The sequence below is a fragment of the Mobula hypostoma genome, chromosome 10, assembly GCF_963921235.1.
Source record: "Mobula hypostoma chromosome 10, sMobHyp1.1, whole genome shotgun sequence".
NCBI lineage: Eukaryota > Metazoa > Chordata > Chondrichthyes > Myliobatiformes > Myliobatidae > Mobula > Mobula hypostoma.
In genome coordinates, this window is record NC_086106.1 from 51592862 (window position 1) to 51614841 (window position 21980).

The 21980-nt window shown below is 41.3% G+C and overlaps 1 protein-coding gene across 1 annotated transcript in view; it reads right to left on the minus strand.

The window, feature by feature from the left end:
• Positions 1-13941: 13941 nt before the first annotated feature.
• The window catches only part of LOC134352535 (sodium- and chloride-dependent neutral and basic amino acid transporter B(0+)-like), a 73452-nt gene continuing 65413 nt past the window's right edge, over positions 13942-21980 (minus strand). Inside the window, exons 10-14 of the mRNA XM_063059797.1 lie at positions 21251-21369; positions 18604-18703; positions 17538-17647; positions 17272-17442; positions 13942-14413 (exon numbers count right to left, since the gene is read on the minus strand). Of these exons, the coding sequence (XP_062915867.1) occupies positions 14267-14413; positions 17272-17442; positions 17538-17647; positions 18604-18703; positions 21251-21369 (647 nt within the window). The 3' untranslated portion in view covers positions 13942-14266. The remainder of the gene's footprint in view (positions 14414-17271; positions 17443-17537; positions 17648-18603; positions 18704-21250; positions 21370-21980) is intronic.

Below are 21980 nucleotides of genomic sequence, written 5' to 3' on the forward strand. Positions count from 1 at the left end.
TCACTGTGATTCTTTGAAACTCTTTTAAGCCCAAAAGATTGGGTTAAATATCAGCACATGGTGCACAACGAATATGGTTCTGTCACTTCGTATAATCTAAAGGAGTGGATTTTGTTTGGGATATCCTGTGGAGACCACTTATGTGTTAACCCTTGCCTGGTTATGTTGTGTGGTTATCCCTTGAAGACGATAACCCTGTGATAGATCACTGTTGGTGATAACTCGTATGTGGATTTGGAAGGATACGACGGACAAGATCTTTGACGACGATACTTTCGTTTACCTGTGAAATTCGATGTAACCACCTTTTCTTTACATTTCACCCTGGATTAGAAATATCTCTCTCCTTCCGTGGATAAACTGAACTTTCCTATTTTACCATCTCAAGACTCTAAGCTTTGTTTCCCCAAGCTTAACTTAGTTTGGGAGCTATATTACACACAAATACACATGTAACACTGTTAACGTTTGTTTATCTTGGTTAAATTATGATATTATAAGTAGGTACTAATAAAGATAGTGGTTTTAACATTAAAACCCGACTCAGTGTGAAATCTCTTGCTGCTGATTTATTTCTAAAACGTTACAGTTCGTAACAATCAAAAGCTCCAGCACATCCTCTTCCTTAATATCTACATGCTCAAGCTTTTCAGTCCGCTGCAAGTCATCCCTATAATTACCAAGATCCTTTTCCGTAGTGAATACTGAAGCAAAGTATTCATTAAGTACCTCTGCCATCTCCTCCGGTTCCATACACACTTTTCTACTGTCACACTTGATTGGTCCTATTCTCTCACATCTTAACCTCTTGCTCTTCACATACTTGTAGAATGCCTTGGAGTTTTCCTTAATCCTGTCTGCCAAGACCTTCTCATGGCCTCTTCTGGCTCTCCTAATTTCATTCATAAAGTCCTTCCTGCTAGCCTTATGACCTTCTAGATCTCTATCATTACCTAGTTTTTTGAAACTTTCATAAGCTCTTCTTTTCTTCTTGACTAGATTTACAACAGCCTTTGTACACCACGGTTCCTGTACCCTCCCACCTTTTCCCTGTCTCATTGGAACGTATCTATGCAAAACCCCACACAAATATCCCTTGAACATTTGCCACATTTCTTCCGAACCTTTCCCTGAGAATATGTTTCCATTTTATGCCTTCAAGTTCCTGCTTGATAGCCTTATATTTCCCCTTCCTCCAATTAAACGTTTCCTTAACTTGTCTGTTTCTATCCCTCTCCAATGCTATGGCAAAGGACATAGAATTGTGATCACTATCTCCAAAATGCTGTCCCACTGAGAGACCTGACACCTGACCAGGTTCATTTCCCAATACCAGATCAAGTACAGCCTCTCCTCTTGTAGGCATATCTACATATTGTGTCAAGAAACCTTCTTGAACACACCAAACAAACTCCACCCCATCTAAACCCCTCACTCTAGGGAGATACCAATCAATATTTGGGAAACTAAAATCTCCCACCACAACAACCCTGTTATTATCACTCCTTTCAGAATCTGTCTCTCTATCTTCTCCTCAATGTCCCTGTTACTATTGGGCGGTCTATAAAAAAACACCCAGTAGAGTTATTGACCCCTTCCTATTTCATACTTCCACCCACAGAGACTCCGTAGACAACCCCTCCATGACTTCCTCCTTTTCTGCGGCCGTGACCCTATCTCTGATCAACAGTGCCACGCCCCCACCTCTTTTGCCTCCCTCCCTGTCCTTTCTGAAACATCTAAAGCCTGGTACTTGATGTAGCCATTCCTGCCCCTGCACCATCCAAGTCTCTGTAATGGCCACAACATCATAGCTCCAAATGCTGATCCACACTCTAAGCTCATCCACTTTGTTCATAATACTCCTCGCATTAAAATAGACACATCTCAAATTATCGGTCTGAGCGTGTCCCTTCTCTATCACCTGCCTATCCTCCCTTTCGCTCTGTCTCCAAGTTTTCTCTATTTGTGAGCCAATATTTCTCTATTTCCTTCGTCACTTCAGTTCGGTTCCCACCCCCCAGCAATTCTAGTTTAAACTCTCCCCAATAGCCTTTGCAAACCTTTCTGTCAGGATATTGGTCTCCCTCAGATTCAAGTGCAACCCATCCTTTTTGTACAGGTCACACCTGCCCCAGGATAGGTCTCAGTGATCCAGAAATCTGAATTCCTGCCCCTTGCTCCAATCCCTCAGCCATGCATTTATCTTTCACCTCATTCTATTCCTTTACTCACTGTCACGGGGCACAGGCAGTAATCCCGAGATTACTACCTTTGGGGTCCTGCTTCTCAACTTCCTTCCTAACTTCCTGTAGTCTGTTTTCAGGACCTCCTCCCTTTTCCCACCTATGTTGTTGGTACCAATATGTACCACAACTTCTGGCTGTTGTCATTCCCACTTCAAGATATTGTGTACGTGATCAGAAACATCCCGACCCTGGTACCTGAGAGGCAAACTACCATCCGCAGTTCTTTCCTGCGTCCACAGAATCATCTGTCTAACCCCCTAACTACAGAGTCCCCTATCACTGATGGCATCTTCTTCGTTTACCTACCCTTCTGAGCTATCTCATCTGTCTATAGGCTATCTATTTATCTGTTTACAGGCTGAATCGAGGTCCCAGAATGTATTGAAGCTACAGAACCGGATATTTGAACGATAATTTAGGTGCCATGTCAGATTGAAAAGGTTAGGGTGTTGGGGCCCAAGGCGAGGGATGGGCTGGTAGCTCACTACTCCACTCTGTGCTCAACTAAAGATGTGGGGACAGACCCTTAGTGAACTTTAATTTAGTATGATATGTGCTTGCTTTTATTGTTTGCATGTTTGTTTTTTTTTCTCTCTGCACATTGGGTGCTTGATTCTCTTTTTTAAATGGGTTCTTTTGGGTTACTTTGTTTCGTGGCTGCCTGTTATGAGACAAATCTCAAGGTTGATTAATGTATACTTTGATAATAAATGTACTTTGAACTTTGAACTTCAAACTATGAAATTAAGAATGCAGTGGTTAGTAGGTTAGTTGGTTATTATAATTTGTCATGTGTTTAGGTTAGGGTTAAATAGGTGGCTTGCTGGGTAGTAGAGCTTGTTAGACCGAAGAATCTTTAAATAAAATAAATACAAAAATAGGTACTGAGCTGATTTTATTTTATTGGTAAACTGTGTTCGCAGGCTGTTCTTTTTACATTCAGTCCATTTCATTGGCTTTTCACTCACCTCTGGAACATTTGGACAGCAAAGATACATACACCTGGATGTTCTTTATCAACCACAGCTTGGCATTCAATACCATCATCCCCTCAAACAATAACCAATTGGATCCTTGATTTCCTCTCTTGCAGACAGACCCCAGTCAGTTTGGATTGATAACAACATCTCCTTCATAGGTTTACCACAAGACTGTGTGTTTAGCTCCCTGCTTTACTTGCTTTATACTTAAGACAATGAAGCTAAGCACAGCTCCAACGCCATACTTAAGTTCGATAACAAAACCACGGTCATTGGCCAAATCAAAGGTGGTGATGAATTAGCATATAGGAGGGAGGTTGAAAATCTGGCTGAGTGGTGTCACAACAACAACTCTCACTCAATGACAGCAAGACCAAGGAGCTGATTATTAACTTCAGGAGGAGGAAATGGGAGGACCATGAGCCAGTCCTCATTGAGTGATCAGAGGAGGTGAGGATTGGCAATTCCTCAGTGCTGTCATTTCAGAGGTTCTGTCCTGTGTCCGGCACATAAGTGCAATTATGAAAAAATGACAGCAGTGTCTCTACATCCCTCGAGGTTTGTGAAGATACAGCATGACATCTAAAACCTTGACAAACCTCTATAGGAAGGCAACATCTATTATCAAGGACCCCACCTCCCTGGTCATGCTCTCTTTTTGCTGCTGCCATCAGGAAGAAGGTACAGAGGCCTCAAGACCCACACCACCAGGTTCAGGAGCAGTTATTACCTCTCAACCAACAGGCTCTTAAACCAGGAGGAATAACTTCACTCAACTTCACTCATCCTATCACTGAGTTAGTCCCACAACCTATGGACTCTCATTCAAGGACTCTTCACCTCATATTCTCAATATTTATTGCTTATTTATTTGAGATTATTATTTCTTTTCTTCTGTCTTTTCACAGTTTGTTGTCTTTTACACATTGATGTTTATCTGTCCTGTTGGGTGTGGTCTTCCAATTATTCTATAATGTTTTTTGGATTTAATGAGTATGACCACAAGAAAATGAATTTCAGGGTTGTATATGGTGACGTATATGTACTTTGATAAAAAAAAAGTAGTTTGAACTTTGATAAAGTTGTGTAAAATTGTGCAGGTTATAGATAAGGTAAATGCAAGCAGGCTTTTTCCATTAAGGTTGGGTGAGACTAGAACTAAAGGTCAGAGGTGAAGGGTGAAAGATGAAATGTTTAAGAGAAATATGAGGGGAGTGTCTTCACCCTGAGTGTGGTGAGGGTGTGGGACTGCCAGCAGAATTGGAGGATGCACATTTGATTTCAACATTTAAATGAAATTTGGATAGGCACATGTGTGGGAAGGGTCTGAAGGCTATGATTCCGGTGCAGTTCAATGAGACTAGGCAGATTAATAGCTTGGCATGGACTAGATGGGCCAAAGGGCCTCTTTCTGTGCTGTAGTGTTCTCTGTTCTCTGTTCTCTGATCTATGATACCTGAAGGCATCTTCAGCTGTCTGGAAACTTAGTTTGCTTGGGACATGAGCAGCTCTTGTGAAATTTAGTAACATTAATATATGCAGAGTGTCCCCTACTTTAATCTTTAAATAGAAAATAGGAAGTAGGTATTTACAAATTTAAGCAATTAAGAGCCTTGGGAAAACACTAGGAAATTAAATAACTCTCTGATAGAACCTTAATATTTTATTCTAATTTGAGAAGATGAGCCAAGGATTCGGAAAGAGAAGGCTGAAGAGGTTATGGGAGCATTAGTAATGATCTTTCAAGAGTCAATGGATTCTGCCATGGTTCTGGAGGACTGGAAAATTGCAGATGTAACTGCACTCTTCAAGGAGAGAGAGAGGCAGAAGAAAGGAAATTATAGGCCAGTTAATATGACGACACTGGTTGGTAAGATGTTGGAGTTGACTGTTAAGGATATGGTTTCAGGGTACTTGGAGGCAGTTGATAAAATAGGCTGAAGTCATGGATAGAGCATTGGCTAATTGGCAAGAGCTAAAGACTGGGAATAAAGAGAGCCATTTTACGTTGGCTGCTGGTGATTTGTAGTGTCCTGCAGGGGTCTCTGCTGGAATTGCTCATTCTAATGTTATATGTCAATGATTTGGATGATGGAATTGATGGCTTTGTGGCCAAGTTTTCAGATGATATGAAGACAGGTGGAGGAGCAGGTAGTGTGGAGGAGCAGGTAGTACTGAGGATGCAGAAAGCAGAGAAAATTCAATGATCGGAGGCACAAAGAGACTTTGGAGGCCTTCTGCAGATTTCCCCAAAGGTTAATTTGCAGGTTGAGTCAGTGGTGAGGAAGGAAAATTCAACGTTAGCATTTATTTTAAGAGGACAAGAATATAAAAGCAAGGATGCAATGTTGAGGCCTTATAAGGCAGTGGTGAGGCCTCACCTGGAGTATTGTGAGCAGTTTTCGAAGTTCAAAGTACACTTATTATCAAAGTATGTTTACATTATACAACCTTGAGATCCGTCTCCTTACAGGCAGCTACAAAGTAAGAAACCCAAAAGAATCCATAAGACCATAAGATATAGGAGAAGTAGGCCATTCAGCCCATCAAGTCTGCTCTGCCATTCAATTGTGGGCTGATCCAATTCTTCCAGTCATCCCCACTACCCTGCCTTCTTCCCATACCCTTTGATACCCTGGCTAATCAAGAACCTACCTTTCTCCGCCTTAAATACACCCAAAGACTTGGCCTCCACAGCCACATATGGCAACAAATTCCACAAATTTACCACCCTCTGACTAAAGTAATTTCTCTGTATCTCAATTCTAAAAGGACATTCTTCAATCCTGAAGTCATGCCCTCTTGTCCTGGAATCCCCGCCCATGGGAAATAACTTTGCCATATCTAATCTGTTCAGGCCTTTTAACATTCAGAATGTTTCTATGAGATTCCCCTCATTCTCCTGAACCCCAGGGAATACAGCCCAAGAGATGCCAGACATTCCTCATACGGTAACCCTTTCATTCCTGGAATCATTCTCGTGAATCTTCTCTGAACCTTCTCCAATGTCAGTATATCCTTTCTAAAATAAGGAGCCCAAAACTGCACACAATACTCCAAGTGTGGTCTCACGAATGCCTTACAGAGTCTCAACATCACATTCTTGGTCTTATATTCTATACCTCTAGAAATGAATGCCAACATTGCATTCGACTTCTTCACAACCGACTCAACCTGGAGGTTAACCTTTAGGGTATCCTGCACAAGGACTCCCAAGTCCCTTTGCATTTCTGCATCTTGAATTCTCTCCCCATCTAAATAATAGTCTGCCCATTTATTTCTTCCAGTAAAGTGCATGACCATACACTTTCCAAAATAGTATTTCATTTGCCACTTCTTTGCCCATTCCCCTAAACTATCTAAATCTCTCTGCAGGTTGATTGTTTCCTCAACACTAACCGCTCCTCCACCTATTTTTGTATCATTGGCAAACTTAACCGCAAATCCATTAATGCCGTAATCCAAATCATTGACATACATCATAAAAAGCAGTGGTTCCAACACCGACCCCTGTGGGACTCCACTGGTAACTGGCAGCCAGTCAGAATAGGATTCCTTTATTCCCACTCTCTGTTTTCTGCCGAGCAACCAATGCTCCACACATGCTAGTTACTTCCCTGTAATTCCATGGGCTCTTATCTTGCTAAGCAGCCTCATGTGCAGCACCTTGTCAAAGGCTTTCTGAAAATCCAAGTACACCACGCCTACTGCATCTCCTTTGTCTACCCTGCTTGTACTTTCCTCAAAGAATTGAAGTAGGTTTGTCAGGCAGAATTTTCCTTTCATGAAACTATGTTGGCTTTGGCCTGTCTTGTCATGTGCCTCCAGGTACTCCGTAATCTCATCCTTAACAATTGATTCCAATAACTTCCCAACCACTGATGTCAGGCTCACAGGTCTATAGTTTCCTTTCTGCTGCCTCCCACCCTTCTTAAATAGCTGAGTAACGTTTGCAATTTTCCATTCATCCAGTACAATGCCAGAATCCATCGATACTTGAAAGATCATTGTTAATGCCTCCGCAATCTCTCCAGATATTTCCTTCAGACCCTGAGGGTGCATTCCATCAGGTCCAGGAGATTTATCCACCCTCAGACTATTAAGCTTCCTGGGCACCTTCTTAGTCGCAATTGATTAGTTCATTACAAAATTTCTTGGGGCCAGAAGATGAGTGAGCCAGTGAAAGGTCAGATTCAGGCATGCTGTCATAACATATGCTTTATAAAGTTCAATCTGATAACTGTCCCATGAAAAAGATGAGCATAATTATCACACCATTCAGAAGAGAAACAATGTAAGTGGATTTGAATTAGAAGCCAAACATTTACTATGAAAGCACGAATTTTTCCCTTTATACCTTATGCCTCCTTGGGGCACCATAAAAAATATAGGTGATATTAACTTCAGTTTAACGTTCAGATTAAAAATCTCAACATTGTCAACACCAGTGGAGAAAATCTGGATTGTGTCGAAATCAGTATGTTGTAACGTTGATTTCAGCAGACATGTGGCACTAACCACACAGTGCGTGGCTTTAACACACGTCTATTTAGATGACCTGTGAGAAAGATGTCACAGATTCGAGCCACCCCCATTTCTCACAAAGATGCTCATTCTTTGGAGCAGGCGGCACAAGTCAGACCAAGTGGAGCAGGAACCTAGAAGCTTGCCTACAAACTGCTGTCACAGAGAGTATCCGAGCAGTGTTATCTTACTCTGCTTTTGTATCTGTGCACCCACACAAAAGTATCAAGCAACACACATCAAAGTTGCTGGTGAACGCAGCAGGCCAGGCAGCATCTCTAGGAAGAGGTACAGTCGACGTTTCAGGCCAAGAGGGTCTCGGCCTGAAACGTCGACTGTACCTCTTCCTAGAGATGCTGCCTGGCCTGCTGCATTCACCAGCAACTTTGATGTGTGTTGCTTGAATTTCCAGCATCTGCAGAATTCCTCATGTTTGCGTTTTTAAAAAGTATCAAGCTTTTCCTTAAGTGTCTCATGAACTTTTGCTTTAACCACTTCATGTGACAGGTTTCCCCGATCACCATTCTCTATTGTCCTCTCAGCTTTTGTATAGTGTCATAGAGTTGTCCAGCATAGATACAGACCATTTGTCCCACTGCATCTATGCTTACTATCATGCAAATCTATACTAACACCACTTACCTTAAGCTCCCTGATCAAATCTGGTTCATTATACAACATGCAATACAGAATTGCCTTTTCCCTCGTGGAACCAAAAAGCTGCTCTGAAAAGCTATTTTGTAGGTATTCTATAAATCCCCCATGACCATCGTAACATTTCCCTTCTCGATCTCCCATGGTAATTTTTCTTCCATGTCTTATCGACAGGCCTCCGAACAGTAACCAATTCCCCCCAGCGTTGTATATCAGATTCCCATATATTCCTGCATATAACTCCTATAATTTATTAGGTCAATTGCCCATTGAATGAACTATCCATCCATTATTTGAATTAGCATTGTTTGGAAACAGAAGACAATTTTGTGAGGTCTGGATACTTGACATTTCCAGACAAGTGTGCAAAGAAGTTTAAGTCTAAAGACTCCTGAGAGATACTTATGACAGCCTCTCACTGACACTCATTCTGATGTTCTCATGGAGGACAAAGGTATAATGGAAGTTCCCTACAATTCACTAGCAGCTGAGTATGTTGAGTGACCCATTCGTTGCACAGAGAGGTATGGCTGAAAGTGAGCTTCAGGTTACTTATGTGCTTTTAATCAATTGAGCTAACTTAAATGTACTAATTTTTTTTTACTTATTTATTATTATTTTAAATAATTCAAAATAATTGTGTGCGTTGCTTAGCCAGCTGCCTGTAGACATTTCTGTGGGTGGAGCACCAAGTGGTGCCATTTGCAATTGTGCAGCGTGAAGTTGTACAAGGCTTCACTGATTCAAGTCAGTGCCTGCAGTCACCTGAAATCTCTCATTGTGAGCCTAGGAGCAGTAAGTTTGAGTGGTTTGTTGTTGATATTGCTTTAAGCCAACTAAAATTGTGTGGTTATTTCAATCAATAGGTATAGAATTTTGGCTGTTCTGAAAAGCCAGCAACCTTGAGAATATTTTTCAAAATTGGATAAAAAACCTATTTCAGATGTATATGTATTCTAAACACCATCATATCTAAAGTAAATGATGCAGTCTGATGATAAGAAATATAGCTGATATCCTTCGACAAATTACTATTAACATAAATCTGAGAACAGAGGCATATTCCTGAGAAACACTAATGAAATTGATAATCCTTGTGAGTTATCACCAACATTCACTTGCTTTGAGAAGTACGACTGACTTCCAATGTAGTATTCAATCCCTTTATAGCCTGTCCCGAGTTACTCCTCAGACTAGGAGTACTGTACTATCAGAAACACATATTGGAATGTTGCAGTGAAATAAATCTCCTGAGCATGGCGAGGGATTGTTATGTTGTCCTGTTTACCACTAAAATGTTTGCAGTGCTGAATCCAATTAAATAGTGAAATAAAAGGATTAGAAATTAAGCAGTAAACTTTGCGGGAATGATTACAACAAAGGATATTATTTTTACTGAGGCATAAAGTAAATATTATCTATAATGAATGTTGGATTGTCCAAGACTGTACCATTCCAGTCGGTTTAACTAGTAACATGATCAATAACATGTAAAAGCTAAATTAATCAGCTTGAGAGGGTGAATGATACTGTTGTTCTGTGCAATTGCTTCTGCCTCTGTTGGACCCTGTGCAGACAATGAACCGGACCTGAGCTGGAGTTTTGTGATGAGTCTATGATTCCCAAGATGGGCCAATGCTGACTGATTTCCTGCTGGTTCTGGCGCATCATTCTGAGGGTCAGCCTGTCCAGTTGATATTGGGAAACTGTTAGAACTAAGTTTATCTGAGCTTTAGTAGTCGAGCTGTAGCATACAGACCAGGCTGATGTATGTGTACTGGAATGCCATCATTAACTCTTACAAGAGAGACTCAACAGCCTCGAGACTAATTTCCTCTGCACCTCACTGACCTCAAATAATAAACACTGACAATGAGACCTGGAAAACAGAGACCATATCTTAATATCTTCACCAACTTCATTTGTGCCAGCACAGCTCCTGATTGGTCGAGAAAAAGAGTATTTGAAGATCCTGAACTCAGACTCATCACAAAACACCAAGTCTACCGCACAGCAGCGATTCCTGCCATCCTACAGTATATATCTAGATTTTAGATTTAATCTACATGGACACATCAGTGCATTGAAAAATACCACCTATGCTGCCTCTACAACAGCCTCCAATATCACTGGAAGATTAATTGTAACCTCTTACAGGTCACCACCTCCAGCACTGAGCGTGTTGGCCAGATTACAATGATTCGAGCTTTAAAATTTCAGATTCACACTTATTTATCTTGTGTACATCAAAACATACAGTAAAACATGTTGAGGGTATGCTGGAGGCAGTCCACAAGTGTCACCACACATTCCAGTGCCAACATGGCATGCCCACAATGCTCAGCAGGACCAAATGGAACACAACAAGCAAGAAAACAACAGCAAAACGCAGGTAGTCCTTTAACCCCCAAGCCAAGCCTCCAGCAGACTCTGACTTGCAGACGTCAGGCTCCGACTTCCCCAGCGGACTTGTTTGCACGCCCAACACCAAAGACACAAACAGGCCCTGTATTGCAAGCTCTTTCAAGGATGGAAAGAAATAATGAAGACAATGCTCAAAGCCTCTTAAAAAGTTACAACATTCCTGCCGAGTCCTGGCACTTCTTGGCTCAAGACCAATTAAGGTCAAGAAGAAGTATTCAAGAGAGTATTGAGAATCTACACATAATCTGCTCTACGTCAGGATCACACAGGTGTAAATGATGGAAGAGGTGCTCCACCCACCCATTCTGCCCCATCTATAGTTGAGTCCATGGGTCTTTCATTGGCACCTTCGTCCCCTGAGAAGCCGAACTACTAGAGTCAGAAGACAGTCGTTCTCGATCCTGAGGGTCCGCCTATTAAAGGTACATGATTTCAGGTGATGCAATACCATGTAGACAGATGGGTCTGGGAACTGGTACAGTAAATGTAACCAACTCACAGACCCCTCGATTTTGACAGGCTTCTTGATATGGGTGATCATGGTCTTTAATCTGAGAAGTTCTAATAAACTCTTGCAAACTTTTCTCTGTCTGTCCCTTGACTTAACTCATGATTGTCATGAGCGGTTGACCAGGACTTGTTCTTCCATCAATTTTCCCATGATAGGGATGTCATAAAGTGGGATCAGGGCGTTTTAAAGGGTACCTGAGGGGTACGTGTTTTACACAGAGTGACGGATATCTGGATCTCTGCCAGAGGAGGTGATGGAATCAGATAACAGTTTAAGAAATATTTAGACAGACATTTAAATAGGCAAAGTGTATAAGGATATGGACCTAATGTGTGCAAATAGGATAGAGTGATAGACAAAAAGTTGGCAAAAACAAGGTGAATTAAAAGGCTTTTCATCTCAGTGACTCTATGAAGATACGTTTATGGTTGTTATGTTAGATGAGTATATATGTAAATTCGAGATGTGATCACAAGATGGTTATATTATATCTTTTTATAACTATCTCCTACACAAATGGAGCAGATTAGAGGCCCTGTCTTCAAATTCAGTTGCTTGCTTATTTGGTCTTTCTACAACTGTAACTCGGTGACCCTTGTTGTATTGCATACATCATGTTCAAAATTATAAGATCAGCTGTTACTACTCAAGGCAAGTTAAACTCTTAAGAGCTATTAAATACAAGACAATTCAGACATTAAATGATAAAAATGGAGGCAGCAGTTCAAAGTGAGAGGGAAAGAATTAAAAGAGATCTGAGGGGCAACTTCTTCACACAGATAGTGGTGAGCTGCCAGAGGACGTGATACAGGGAAGTAGGATTACAACGTTTAAAAGGTAAATGGAAAGGTAAGGTAGAGGGATATGGACCAAATACAGACAATTTGAACTAGATAAGATAAGCACCCTGGTTAGCATGGATGAGTAGGGCTAAATGACCTGTTTCTATGCTGTATGACTCTATGACTCCAGAGTTCTGAGAATAGTGAAAGGGGCCATCGTTTGGAACAAAGGTTATGGTGGCAAAGAGGAGTTTGATGATTACAACCACAATCTTGAGGACCGGCACCTCACCCTTCATCTGGGTATGTTGTAATTTACTATGCTAAATGTTTAACTCTACCACTTGAGTGAAAATAATGCCTTTCTCAGCCTTTCAGTCATCCTTCTCTGATACTTCGGGAGAGAACATTTCGGGAGTGCAGTGTTATGTGTTTTACTGGGGCTGCACGAGGACATACTCGATCAAAACTTTTCCATGGATGGCTTCCAGACTGTTCGGGCTGACCGGAAGTGCACTGAGAGCGGTAAGCGCACAGGAGTTGGGGGCTTACTGTTCTGATTAACAATGGATGGTGCAATCCGGGTCATATTATGATCCAGGAATGTGTTTGTAGAACGGATATTGAACTTGTTGCTGTTGGACTCTGGCCATATTCCACCGAGATACAACACTGGGCATCATGGGAGGTTGTTCCTGCCTGTGGCCATCGAACTTTGCAGCTCCACCCGTGGAGGGTCAGACACCCTGAGCCAATAGGCCGGTCCTGGACTTATTTCCATCTGGCATAGTTTGCATATTGTTGTTTAATTGTTTGTGGTTTTTGTATTGCTATATTTGCGCTCTATTCTTGGTTGGTGCGGCTGTAACGAAACCTAATTTTTCTCGGGATCAATAAAGTATATCTATCTATCTATCTATCTGTATTTGCTCAGATTCTTCATTTTTCCCTTTTCTCTCTCTGTGGAGTGGAGAATATGTCCAACCTGGACATGGCTCCCTGCTCTGCATTTTGTAAGTTCTGCAATCTTTTGTCTATGTTGTCTTTCTCAGCTCACATTCACCCATTGACCAGATAACCTTGTTTACAGCTTATCCCCATTAGTCACCTCACTTTTACCCTACCAGAGACATCCTCCCTCTCCCTCTCACTCCCACTTTTTCTTTTTAAATACTTCCATTTCTGATGAAGAGTCTTCTATCTGTAACCTTAACTCTGCTCTCTTTCCGAACTACTGAGAGTACCAGCACTTCTCTTTTTATCTCACAGTTTCAGCATCTGCAGTTTTAAAATAGTTTTCACCAAACTGACCTGTTGAATGAACTGTTCTTGAATATGTTTCAAAGTTTTAACTTGAGAAAGGTCAAAGTTTCTCATAACTGGATGGGAATGAAGCTAAAGAGAGAACGTGTTCAGTAAAATGTTCTAGTTTGTTTGATGTGAAACTTTAAGATTTGGGCATCCATGTACAATTGAGTCTGATCACTGCTTATCATAGTAACCATTTAAAAAAGGAACTACATCCTATCCTTACTCATTAGTAGCTTTTCACCATATTCTTGCTCAATTAAAATAATTTATTTAAGATAATTCTATATAAATAAATTAGTAGCAATACAGAAGTCAAAAATCTTTCAATGCAAGTCAACAACTTGAAAGATTAAAGACAAATACCTATGAATGAGTCATCGTTTTGTAATTAATGACACCCCTTAGGTAGTTTTGTAGATTTTGGAGAGGAAAAAAAAAATTCACCAGTGAAATGAAAGGTTCGGGACATGGTGGGGTGGGATGAGGTGCTACAGGGTAGGGTTATGTTGAAGGAGAGGCATGGGTACTTATGGTGGAACATGTTTAGGAATTCTGCTGTGATGCTTGTGGAGGCCTGGATTTATCTCAGCAGGTTATGTGATATGGGGATAATGGCTTCAGTCAATTCCATGAGATGGTGAGATTACATCCCCTGCTCCCTTGCCTTAGACCCCCAAATATTCACCCCCTTCCACTGAAAAAAATCCAGTCCATTTGTAGCACATCCATCAAGGATTCCTGGTGAGGCTGCCAGTTGCCTGGTTTGAAAGGAATGGATCTCCTTGGACCTGAAAGTGAATTTTTTCCTTTGTAGAGGGTCAAAGCCACCCATTATCTAGGTTTGAGCAGAAGAGCATGAGAAATACGTGAATGGAGTTGTAATAAGCTAGGATCTGTTTGGTTTTCATATCGTTGCCCTCTGTGTTCTTTCAAGTATGGACCCCAGTCAGAAGTTGGTTTGAGACAGGTTAATACTCTCTGTGGAAAAAAAATAAAATGATCAAGGAGTTGTTAATTCAGAAGTGAATTTGAACATAGTGTAAGAACTATATTGTATCTGTCACACCTTTTACATGTTAGATAAACAGAGAGATAGAATTGCTATTACTGTTTGGGTACTTTTTTCTCCACTCTACAGAAGTTCTTTCCCGAGAGTGATAGTTTAAAATGTTTATTTATCTCAGGGAGTGAATAGGGGAGATACTGAAAGAAGAAGCACTTGAAATGCCAAGACACAGAAGGCTGTGGACCATGTGCTAATAATGGAATCAATGTAGATAAATAATCAGTGGTCAACATGGACATGATGGGCCAAAGGGTTTGTTTCTAAGCTATGACTCTTATATCTCAATGACTATCCACACAACTAAAATAGCCTGGGATCCATGCATGCTCCCTCTGTGAGCAGATGGGTATCTCCTGGGTGCTCCAGTTTTCTCCCGCACCCCAGGAGTGTGTGGATTGGTAGGTTAATAGGGCATTATAAATTGCCTCCAGTGTGTGAGTGAATGGAAGAATCTTGGGGCAATAAATTGGAAAGGTGGAGGAGGGAAGGTTACAGGAGAATTATTGGAGGAATGGCAATGCTCACAGAACTAGCAGAGATTCAGTGTACTGAATGGCCTCATTCTCTGTCATAAGAAAATATGAGAGTCATTCATGCCAGCTCTTGCTTGACACTTTCCCTCCAACTTTTATGTTGGTTACCTCCCCTTTTCTGTCCATATGAAGGGTCTTGACGTAAATTGGTGACTTTCCTTCCATAGATGCTGCCTAACCAACAGAGTTCCTCCAGCCCCTTTTGTGTTGCTTCAAATTCCAGCCTCTGCAATTTCGTGTCTCTCCATTTTAGTACATCTGTTCAGAAACCCCTCCAAACTTTGATCTTTTTTCTGGAAGTATGGTATCCAGAACCAAACAATACTCTGGTTATGGTCTTCCACAAGTTAATTGTGACTTTCTTGCTCGTATAATATCTGGGATAAGGAATCAGAAACATACAGTAAACAAGGGGGAAAAGGACCAGGTAAATGAAAGGCATGCGATCGCAAACTGTACAGTCATGAGCAAGATAATCTTTACTAGCTGAGATGTTAACTTGATGAACTTGCAACTGCGACTAGACACACTACTTGTTTCCTAGTGCAGAACAAAAGGTACGTATAAAATGACAATGGGACCCTTTTCATGGAATAATGTTTGGGGCAGTTCATACTCTGCCATATTCCTCCCCATCCACATTCCGTTTCACCTTTGGAGACACAAAGATCTGCAGATGCTGGAATCTGGAGAAACTATCTGCTGGAGGAACTTGAAGGTCAGGCAGCATCTGTGGGGGAGTGAGGAACTGTCAGCATTTCAGTCTGAAACGTCTATTTTTCTTTCGCTGCTTCTGAGCTCTTCCAGCAGATTGCTTGTTGCTGCATCACCTCCCTCCATCTGTCTAACTGATCAGCAGGTGCTGGTAATGGAGGAGAGTGCTACGTGTTCTGGGATGTTGATAGGGGGCTGTAGAGTAACCACATCCCTGACAGTATCCAACCTTTGCCACCACATTCCCAGGTCAAAGGAGCCTACTCTGCTTTGCATTCCTTTCTATGACTGGGCTGTTGCAGCACAATTCATTTCCACCTGCTCGGAGAACATCCCTACACCCACCATATGGTCAGGTTTGCTGCCACTTTCTCTGCTTTGACTCACTGTTGGGATTTTGCTTTTTTGCTCCACCCAGCCTTACACTTTTTCCTCCACCTCTTCCCAAAAGACTGTTTGGGATTATGAATTCAGGAGTTATCACATTATCAGTTGTTCTCAGTTACCCCAGCCTGACATTGTGGAACTGGTGAACTTTCTGAACAGCTCCACTGTTGAAGGATTGTTGGGGAAGGCATTCTGGGTTTGAACAACAGTAAGAAAGTGTGGGGGATATATTTCAGAATCAGGATGAATGGGAGGTAAACTAGGAAATGACATTCCTACTCTCCACCTTTTCCTTTCAGATGGAACAATGTGTGTGATTGGGCAAAGAACACTTTGAAATTCAGAACTCTTCAGAAAAAAATAGCTTTTGACCCAAATATCTCCCAATATCCATGCACCTCAGCATTTGATCAGAACACACCACCCCCTTTATACTGATGGATTCCAGTACTTTTCTCTCTATTAACTAAGGCACAAGAATCCACAGAGGGAAGTTGTCAGGCAAATGTTACTTGTGACAAGTTTATCCATCATCAATGCCCTTCTACATCAATCCTTATGCATTCCAATACGTGTGTACACTACAGTGTCAAATATAATTGGTTTCTACAGTGTCTCTGCTCATTATTGCTTTCTGTTACATCTGTTATCAGCTTGTTTCTCCTAGGAGTACAAAATAAAGCAAAATATAGTTGTGCAAGTGACGCACTTGTGGAAAGTGGCTCAGATCATTGAGCAGGAGAGAAAGAGCTCGTGGAGCAGCCAGCTCAGTGCGCTGGCGACCATGGTTCCTGGGCACTGACTGTGTAGAGTCTGTCCACTCTCTGTGGCTACAGTAACTTCCCCAAGCTGCTCCAGCTTTCTCCCACATCCCTAAAGTGTGGAGGCTGAGAGGTTAATTGGCCACTGTAAGTTGTCCCTAATGTGTAGACAAGTGGAAGAATTGAAGGAAGAGTTGTGATGAAAAGGGTTTAATGTAGTATTAAATTAAATGGATACTTGATAATCAGCAGGGACTCAGTGGAGTGAAGGGCCTGTTTCTATCTTTTGCTCTATGAATCTATAACTTTGTTGGTAGGAACTCGTGTATGCACAGCATCACTGGAAATAACGTGCTTTGGAAGTGGCTTGCTTACCTGGTAAATATTGCCACCTTCAGCAGCAGTGATCTCTAAGATGGCGATTATAGGAATCCACATCAGACAGAATGCGATCATCAGCCATCCAAGTATTGTTGCCCATTTCGGATAATCAATTGATGCATATTTCAGAGAAGTGAATGAGTTTATTGACCAGACCAGGACTACCTGCATAAAAAAGTTGCACAAGACAAAGTCAGGATAGAATGAGGTGGAGTATTTGCAGCTTGACTAATTAGTCACAGGATGTAAAATCTTCTTACTGTCAGGATGACTGGTGTAATCAAAGCCCAACACACTTTCCACCATATCCAGAAGAAGAAACTTTTCTTCCCATTCATCATCTCAATGTCACCGATGAATCTGTTCACACCTGCCAATCAATGAAAGCAGAGGAGCACAGTTAACTAATATGGTGTGCTCTGGGGAACCTGGTTTACTTAGGAAACTTGTACTGAAGCCATCTCATTGACCTTGGCTATCTTAGGGTTCTACATGAATAACAGATACCAATCAGAGACATGAGTGAGATTCAGTTTAAAGTGTTGCACATGTGCCTTGATATACAAGGTCATGGAATTTCTTCCTGCACTTCTCCTGTTGTGTGGTGAACAAAGTCACCAAAGAGACACTGAAGCTAGTGGATATAGAAGTGATTATTCAGCAAACAATCAGCAGATTTCATAAGTAGACACTCCTGGAAGAAGAGGCCTCCTTGACTCAATATTACATGACATTTTACATGCTAAAGATCAAAGATAACAACAGGACCATTCTATAATTACAATGTACCTACAGTGCTTCCTTTGAATTACATACAATTTTCACTTTTTTCTTCTTCACACCCACACTCTAAACACCCAAAATGGATGTTAATCCCCACTGACTCTAGGATGCATTCGTGCATATGCAGACATCTGAGGTCTAAGTGAAGTGCTTTTTTTTTGTTTGCCATTGACACAAAGCTGCAGTTCTGAGAAGCCCACTGTTCTGCGCTGCATTTTTAAAAGCAGTCTGCAATCCACATTTCAATCTGAAGAGTGGCTGCTGTTGAAATTAGCATTTGCTATATACCCCAACTCCAGAATACACCCTAACGTCTCCAATGTCAGATGATGCACTCTTAAAGAAATAGGTCAATATTTGTCTGGCATTGAGAAAGTGTGTATATCTGTGTTACAGGGTTCTCAAGCTTAAAATGCTCTGGGAAAAAAAAATTGTACCAAAGGCACGTCCATGAATAGCCATGAGATAATCACACAATATAATTAATTCCTAGTGATGCAAGTTAGTGATTCCTGCAGGCGAATTAGTTTTTGCTGCACTTACCATAGATCCAGCATATACCAATTAGTTCCAACAAAGCCATCAAAAGTAAGCCCCATCCAAAGCAGAAAGTATCTATTAAATTTAACCAGTAAATCCCAGCCTAAAATAGAATAAACAGAATTCACTTTAATAGAGCATCGTATAAATTGCTACCTTCTTTCTAACCAAGTTCAACATAGACAAACATCTTGGTGGAGCTTTCTCCACAAGAGAGCAATGACTCAGAGAGCAAAAGGAAAGGATAGACTGGAGGAAATTTTAACCAGGTGGGGAAATAACGTCTTTAGAATAGACTGCTGATTTTATGTAGATTCTGAAAATTGGGTGGGATATAGGAACGACATTCAACAGTAGATCTGAGTGAATGAAGTTAAAGTAGGTAAGTGACACTTTTCTTAACCTGTTCTGTCATTATTGTAACTCCCATATACCCCTCTCCTACTAGGTACAATGTTATCTTCTATTACTTAGCAATAGCAGGGAACTTGCAGTTTGGCTCATCTCCCTCTGCTTCCTTCCCATCATCCCATTCAAAATCCTGTTGCCACAAAATCTTCGCAACAGGATTTTTTAGGAAAGAAACATAACTGAAGTTGTCTTCATTTTTATCATCCAATAAACAGCAGATTCTAGTTGAAACTGAGCTAAACAGTTACACTGAAAGGGAGATCAAGCAGCTGTAAATCAAGGTAAATGGACTTGCTGTGTTGTCCAGAAGACATTTCATGACTCATCCAAGAGGCTTCTTCAGTTCTAATTCATGGTGCCTAGTTTTCCAGTTTATAAACTTTGTGAGTTGTTTAAAGGTATAGCAATCACATGAGGGTTGTTCAGAGTCGTAGAGGTAATGAGAGGGTCATTAGTCTTATCTTTCCATCAATGGAGGTGTGAACTGTTGTGGAGATGTCTTGATTTACTACTGCTTGATATACAATGACCAGGATGACTGAGAATCTTCAGAGACACTAAAAAGGGTGAATTTTAGAGCATTAAAGATGGGTGGACTCAATTTCAAGTCATAAACACGAGGAAATCTGCATATTTCAAGCAACACACATAAAAGTTGCCTGTGAACACAGCAGGCCAGGCAGCATCTCTAGGAAGAGGTACAGTCGACGTTTCGGGCCGAGACCCTTCATCAGGATGAACTGAAAGAAGAGTTAGTAAGAGATTTGAAAGTGGGAGGGGGAGGGGGAGGGGGAGATCTGAAATGACAGGAGAAGACAGGAGGAGGAGGGATGGAGCCAAGAGCTGGACAGGTGATTGGCAAAAGGGATATGAGGGGATCATAGGCCTAGGGAGAAAGAAAAGGAGGAGGGGGGAAGCCCAGAGGATGGGCAATGGGTACAGTGAGAGGGAAAGAGGGAGAAAAAGGAGGGAGACAAAAAGAATGTGTGTATATAAATAAACAAATAACGGATGGGGTATGAGGGGGAGGTGGGGCATTAGCAGAAGTTTGAGAAGTCAATGCTAATGCCATCAGGTTGGAGGCTACCCAGACGGAATATAAGGAGCGTAGGACCTATGCTCTGTCCGCCAGAGAAAGCAGGATCTCCCAGTGGCCACACATTTTAATTCCACATCCCATTGCCATTCTGACATGTCCATCTACGGCCTCCTCTACTGTACAGATGAAGCCACATTCAGGTTGGAGGAAGAACACCTTATATTCTGTCTGGGTAGCCTCCAACCTGATGGCATGAACATTGACTTCTCTAACATCCGCTAATGCCCCACCTCCCCTTCACACCCCATCCCTTATTTATTTATTTTATATATTTTTTATTCCCCCTTTTTTTCTCTCTCTCTCTCTCTTTTCTCCCTCTGTCCCTCTCACTATAACTCCTTGCCTGCTCTCCACCCTCTGGGCTCCCCTCCCCGCTTCTGTCTCTCCCCAGGCCTCCTGTCCCCTGATCCTTTCTCTTCTCCAGCTCTAAAATCCACCCCTCCCCTCCTGTCTTCTCCTATCATTTCGGATCTCACCCTCACCCTCCCACTTTCAAATCTCTTACTAGCTCTTCTTTCAGTTAGTGCTGACGAAGGGACTCGGCCTGAAACATCGACTGTACCTCTTCCTAGAGATGCTGCCTCAATTTCAAGTCAACCATTAGATAGATATTAATAGAATTCATGCCAACATCAGAAGGAAAAGGAAACTTGGTCACATAGAGTGGGTGGTACTATCCAATGTGATGAAATGGGATTAGTGAATAATAGAATTGTGCAACACAGAGACAGGCCTCTCACTTTGTTATATCCACACTGCCCGTTGTAGCTACCAACACGAGTTCCATTCGCTCCACATGGGCTCTGTAGAATATCCAAAGTATTGAGCAAAATGGAAAGTTTTTGTAGATTATTTCAGGGGAGATGATCATGTGGGTGCTCCAATTTAACAGTGTGCTACTGTCAAACTATACAAGCTAGAAAAAGGGTGATCACTATTACTTTCTTTAAGGAAAGCATTTCCACACTAGTCATCTATAAACAGAAGGAATGAGAGAAGTGAGTCTGGTGAATTCTGCATCCAGTTAAATAGGCAATATTAACTATGTGGACAATAACTATCAATATGATATTGTTACTTATGTACACTTTAGAACACAATGTAACAATAAATCTCAAAATCTAATAAAATACTTCTCACCTGTGTCTCGAAAAAAACACCACTAAGGTATAAGACCAAACAAACAGCGGCTGTTAGATAAAGACGTTTTTCTCGGAGCAGGAAAGGAAACTCATCTTGTAGGCATGTTATAATGACTTCTGGTGGAAACAAAATATCAGGTGATACAATTTATTAGCATTTAATGGGTGTGAAGTAATTTTATTATTCTGCATATTTTTTTCTGTGTTGCTTTAAATCATGTGCATCTGGTTTTAATGGAGTCTGAATATGTTTGAAAACTTTTAAATCACAGCCATGGATTTGACTGTTGGCAAAGATCTGTCATTTTTTGAAAAGTAGCTGAGGTTAAATTGATACTGAGGCTTCTCTGTTCCTGGCTAAACACCTCCAGGAACAGTGATGAATGACCTCCAATAACCATAATCATTTTCCTTTGGACAAGGTGTGACTCTAGTCAACAAGGACTTTTCTTCTTCCCTTTCAATAATTTCAGCTTTGCCTAGGCTGTCAAGAAAGGGTTCCCGAAGCAGAGTTTCAACATGAAACATCAACCATTTCCTTCCTCCTTCTTGACTCATTTTCTGCTCCAAATTTCAGCATCTTCAATCTCTTGTGTATCTATGATCTTATTGAATATTGTGCATGTTTTTGATTCGGAGCAAGAAGGCTGCGAGTGAACGGCTGATTTTTGGAGCCAAGGCAGTTTTTACCACTTGGGGTAAAAGAGAGGCAAGACTGCGCAGGCGCG